Genomic DNA, 6000 nt, shown 5'->3' on the forward strand with positions numbered 1-6000 from the left:
GGAGGGGCTAGGCAATATATCATCTGAGAAGGTCACATGAGAGTTTTGTAATTTGTGATGATATTATATTTCTGGACTAGAGTAAAAGGAGAGGGATGCTAATTTTATGCTTGTTCCTTAAAATGTACATATTTTCATGCATTCTTTTACTTATGCACTAAAAAAAATAAAAATAAAACAGTCTGTTGTTTAATTCATTCTACTTGTGTTCTTAATGATTCTTATTCTGAAGACCCATATCTATATTCATTTACCATCTCAATATTAGTTTAATTTATTAAAATCCATCCTAACATTTAAAAAACTAGTAATTTAGCATGCACCCTACTCCCCAATCCCTCTTTAGATATTATCTAGATGAATTTCAGTTTGAATTGTTATAAATATACTATTTCTTTTTTTGATTATTTATTTAACAGTAAACCTTTATGTGTAATTTGATCATCTTTTCTTTCTATATCTCTTACAGCATTCTCATAGATTTATTTCTTTCCTTGTTTGAGTTAGATGAGTTAATCTTATTTATTTGCATTAATAAATGAAACCTGTCAGAACAGTGCCTAATACAAAGTAAGTGCTATAAGTTTTTATTGTTGTTATGTGAGTACTGTCTTCAAGAGTGTTTTCAAAGTTGGAACTTATGTGTCAAACCTTCTGAGGCCTTTTATGACTGAAAATATTTTTATTATGCTCTCACATTTGAATTACAATTAGATTGAACATAAAATTTTAGCTCAAGTTCTTTTCCTTCAATACTTTAAAAAAAATGTTATTCTATTGAATTCATGCTTCCAACATTGCTATTGAAAGGTTTGACGTACATTTTGTTACATTAGAGGTTATCTACGCTTTCTTTCTTGAAACTTTTAGAACGATTTGTCTTTATTTAGGATTTTACTCTAATTTTTTTTTATCTATTTCATTTGTCGTTCTATGAGCTCTTTCAATCTGAGATCTTTGTTAATTCCGGCATAATTATCATCCTTATTTTTTCAAATATTTTTTCTTCTCCTCTTTCTTCTCTCTGGGAGTTCTATTATCTGTATATTTTCTTGTTTATTTCTACCCCCATAGCTTTTACTACTTTTCTTCTATTTTTTTTTTTCTTTACACATTTCTGCTGCCTCCGGAGCATTTTTCAATCTGATCTTTTATCTCACTGATTCATTCTTCAGCTGTATCCATCTACTCATATTTAGTTCCTTTATTTTTTTCTGTTTCAACTATTTAAAATTTCAAACCTGACATCTCCACTTCGTCATTTTTAATGATTTTTTTTTTCCTGTTTTATGTTAGTAATACCTTTCCTTGTCTCTTTGAGGGTATTTATTTTGCTTATTTTATATTATTGGTTTATCTGTTCTAATAATTCTGATTTGTATAAATATATTTCTTCAGCTTCTCTCTCTTTAATAATGTTTATATCCCTCTGATATCTAATGTTTATTTTCTTCCGATGAGCTTATGTTCCCTTGATTATTAGCTACTCTGTACAGTGCTGGAAGGAGGCAGTCTCCTTAGGTTGTAGTATACCAGCCTTAAGGGCCTAGGAAGAGTTAAAGCTCAAGAGTGACTGGTCAGATCTCACCTGTTTTTATCAGTTTCTTCCAAATACCAAATATTATGTTAGTTCTTCAAATCAGTACCTCATATGTACTTCTGTAGTTTCTCCAGCATTGATTTTGGAGACAGAACCAATAGCCTGATGAACATTTCCATTCCATCAGGAACTTAAAAGTGCTGATTTTCTACAGCACTTTCACTGCGTATTTGAAAGCAGTTTATTCATTCATAGTCATTTTAATCTATGTACCTCTTTTTTGTGAACTCCTATGACTTTGTAGCTAAATCTGAGAGTAAAACCACTAAACATTGATTATCCAGCTATTGTCACATATTTAATCTCAAATAAATTAAAAAGCTCTTCACCTTTGTGTATTCCTTGACAGACATTTTCTGTAGACCAGTACTTCTGTCCCTAGCTCACAGTACAGGAAACAAGAACAGAAGATAAAAGTGGCTTACACAAGAACATGCATGTCAGGGCAGAATCGAATCTCTCCAGTACTCAGACAAGTTTATATTAGAGTAGGTCACCATTTTTTCCCTACTAAATTATTATAGGAGGCAATATAGTAGTGGATAAAAGGGCAGATACTGGAGTTTGATCCTGTCTTGAAATCTCATCTCTGATCACTTTTCACTTTTTAGCTGTATTCCCTTGAATAAGTTTTAAATTCTCTTTGCCTCATTGTCTTCACATTTGTAAAAGTGGGATGACAATAGCACCTGTCTCCTAAGGCTGATATGAGGATTCAATGAACGATGTATGTTAAAGCACTGAGAACAGCTCATGGCACATAGTAAGTGCTGTAAGTCTACTATTTACTAATGTCAAAAAAACAGTGTATTAGTTTGCTGGTACTGCCATAACAAAGTACCACAAGCTGGATGGCTTAAATGACAGAAATGTATTATCTCACAGTCTGGAGGCTAGAAGTCCAAAAATCAAGATGTTAGCAAGGTTGACTCCTCCAGAGGGCTATGAGAGAAGGATCTGTTGCAAACCTCTCTTCATGGGTTGTAGATGGATATCTTCATGTTCACATGGCGTTCTCCTTGTATCTTCTCAGCATCCTCCCTCAGTGCATGTCTGTGTCCAAATTCACTCTTCTTATAAGAATACTAGTCAGTTTGGATTAGGACCCACCCTAATGACCTCAGATTAACTTGATTACCTTTGTAAAGCCCTAGCTCCAAATAAGGTCACATTAACAAGCAGTAACAACAGTAACAATTTTTAGTTTTAAGAGGTCTCATATACTACTGATGGCATTGTAGATTGATTCATTTCTTTTGGATAATGATGTCTACAGTGATGTTGCTTATAATTACACAAAAGGAGGAAACAATTCATATCTAACAGGAAATGTTTACAGTGACTTGAATGAAAAAATTTTATAATTATTACAAATTATAATTACTAAGAACTTTAAAGTATATAGGTATCAAGCTTACATGAAAGATAGTTGAATACAAGATATTTATGAAAATATAATAATATAGTAACACTATTTTTAACATAAAGTAATAAGCTTTTTAAGTGACCAATTTTAGCTATTCCAGGTAACTCACTAACTCACTGGCAAAATTTGATGTAGACTCTCCTTCTTATATGCTCTAAATTATATCTTAAACAGTAAGTAAACCTTGTTAATTTATCGTTTGTTTGGTAACAAACAAATCTTATATCCAAGTTAGCTGGTAACATTTACTGATACTTTTTTATCCTTCACTGGCAGAATTCAATAGAAATAGATTTTATATTTAATGAACATATTTTGTGATATATCTGAATTATTTTAGTTCTTAATTTTAATTTTGAAACATTTTGATTTACAGAAAGTAATATAAATTATACCTTTGAAACTAGCACTGAGATTAAACAGATACTAACATTTGGCCTTATTTCCTTCACATCTTTCTCTTTTGTTTTGAGAAGAAATAAACCCTATCAAATATATCTAAAGCTTCGTCTCCATCTCTTTCTCTTCCCCCTCTCTCTAGAATTAACGACTAGCTTATAATCAGGGTTTAATATTTCCGTGTATTATGTTTTTGTACCTTATATGTTTAAGTGTGTTTTAAGCATGTGTAAATTACATGTTACGTATGATGTAATATATATTCAGTGTACTATGACAATACATATTTATATACTATATATAACTAATTTGTGTTTTACAATTTTACAGGTATTATATTAGACATAGCCATACAGACATACATAGTTGTATATATTAATATTTTCTCTGATTAAACTTTTACACAAAAATTATCTTATTATACATATCCTTTGCAACTTGTTCACTTAATTATTTTGCTTTGGGGGTTTATCCATTTTAATACTTGTAAATCCATTTTATTAATTTTAAATTATATAGAGAGCTTCCCATTGTTTGAATAATCCAGTGTTTATCCACTTCTCTACTGAGATGTTGGTTTTATTTTTGGTTTTTGCTAATGTAAGCAGTGTTGTAATGAATATCCTTGTACACATCTTCATGTGCATATATGTAAGGGTATCTCTAGAGTATATATATAGGAATGAAATTACTATGTGGTAGAATACGCATGTCTTCAACTTTCAGGATATTACCAATTGATCTTCAGAGTGGTAGTCCTAGTTCATTATATTCCTTTAAAATTTTATAACTGCTTTAAATAAAATATTTGTATATACTTATGTATAATATATATTATAAAACATTTTATCTTATAAATGTTTTATTTTACTTTTTTAGGTTTTAATATAACTGCAGGGGTTGATGAAGAAACAGGATTTGTTTATGGAGGAAATCGCTTCAATTGTGGCACATGGATGGATAAAATGGGAGAAAGTGACAGAGCTAGAAACAAAGGAATTCCAGCCACTCCAAGGTGGTGTTTATTTTATCATGCTTGTATATTTATATGCTTTTGAAAAAATACATGCTGTAGTATCTTTTATCCTATTAACCATGAACTCTTCATATTAAATCAATCAAAATGTGATACACATTTCTATACAGTAAGGATCTTTTAATACATAGTTGTTCTTATAATACATTAGTTTTTTTGTTTTTTTGTTTTTTTAAAGATGACCGGTAAGGGGATCTGAACCCTTGACTTGGTGTTGTCAGCACCACGCTCAGCCAGTGAGCTAACCGGCCATCCCTATATGGGATCCGAACCCGTGGCCTTGGTGTTATCAGCACCACACTCTCCCGAGTGAGCCACAGGCCGGCCCGATAATTCATCAGAATTGTTTATTGAATGCCCTTTAAATAGTGCTTAAATGACTCTAACTTAAAGAAAAAATTTTATTTTTAATTTTAGAGATGGGTCTGCCGTGGAAATTGTGGGCCTGAGTAAATCTGCTATTCGTTGGTTGCTAGAATTATCCAAAAAAAATATTTTCCCTTATCATGAAGTCACAGTAAAAAGGCATGGTAAGCCGTACACTTTATTTACAAAAGAACTTACTTTCTATATTCTTAACCTTTGTAATCATCATTTGATTCAATCAACTAATATTAGAAAACCCTTAAGATTAAGAGGAAAGAAAAATTAATTTACTAGTATGAAAATTGTAACAATCTGGTTAGTAACCATTTTTATAGCGGCCGATCTGAGACGAGAAAAGCAGCATAGTTATTGCCTTACACAATGTTTTCCTTTTCTCTCAGTATGACTGTGAGCAAGTTACATTTCTGTGAACAATTTTAAAATCGTTACATATCTTTTTCTAGAACATGGCTGTCCAATATAAATATAATGTGATCCATATAACATAATTCTAAATTTTCTAGTACCCACATTTTAAAAATAATAAAAAGAAACAGATGAAATTAATTTTAATAATATATTTTATTTAACTCAATGTATATAAAATATTATTTCAACATGTAATGAATATATAACATTATTCATGAGCTGTTTTACATTTTTGGGTGGAGGTAGTAAGTCTCCAAAATACGGTGTATTTTTTACATTTATAGCACATCTCAATTCAAACTAGCCACATTTTTCAAAAAGGGGGTAATTTATTGCCTTCTAGTAGATAAAAATAAGTAAACTAAATATTACTCTTTGGTTGTAACTAAATGAATAAATTGCTTTGAATGTTTAAAACTGCCGTGTCTTATCATTTTTCAGGAAAGGTTGTAACAGTTTCATATGATGAGTGGAACAGAAAAATACAAGACAACTTTGAAAAGTTGTTTCATGTTTCAGAAGACCCTTCAGATTTGAATGAAAAGCATCCAGATCTGGTTCACAAACGTGGCATATACAAAGATAGTTATGGAGCTTCAAGTCCTTGGTGTGACTACCAGCTCAGGCCTAATTTCACCATAGCAATGGTTGTGGTAAGTAATTTGTCATTTTTAAATTTCAAAAAGTGTTGTGATAGTTTACTTAGTTACTTATTTCCATTTGTTTTCAAATTCAGTATATATA

The 6000-nt window shown here is 30.9% G+C and overlaps 1 protein-coding gene across 1 annotated transcript in view; it reads left to right on the forward strand.

Moving 5' to 3' along the window:
• AGL (amylo-alpha-1, 6-glucosidase, 4-alpha-glucanotransferase) overlaps positions 1 to 6000 on the forward strand; it is an 81162-nt gene that overhangs the window by 59884 nt on the left and 15278 nt on the right. The window contains exons 28-30 of the mRNA XM_008586130.1: positions 4305 to 4440; positions 4879 to 4991; positions 5698 to 5909. Of these exons, the coding sequence (XP_008584352.1) occupies positions 4305 to 4440; positions 4879 to 4991; positions 5698 to 5909 (461 nt within the window). The remainder of the gene's footprint in view (positions 1 to 4304; positions 4441 to 4878; positions 4992 to 5697; positions 5910 to 6000) is intronic.

Source organism: Galeopterus variegatus, unplaced genomic scaffold (assembly GCF_000696425.1).
Source record: "Galeopterus variegatus unplaced genomic scaffold, G_variegatus-3.0.2 Scaffold3839, whole genome shotgun sequence".
In the NCBI taxonomy this organism is placed as follows: domain Eukaryota; kingdom Metazoa; phylum Chordata; class Mammalia; order Dermoptera; family Cynocephalidae; genus Galeopterus; species Galeopterus variegatus.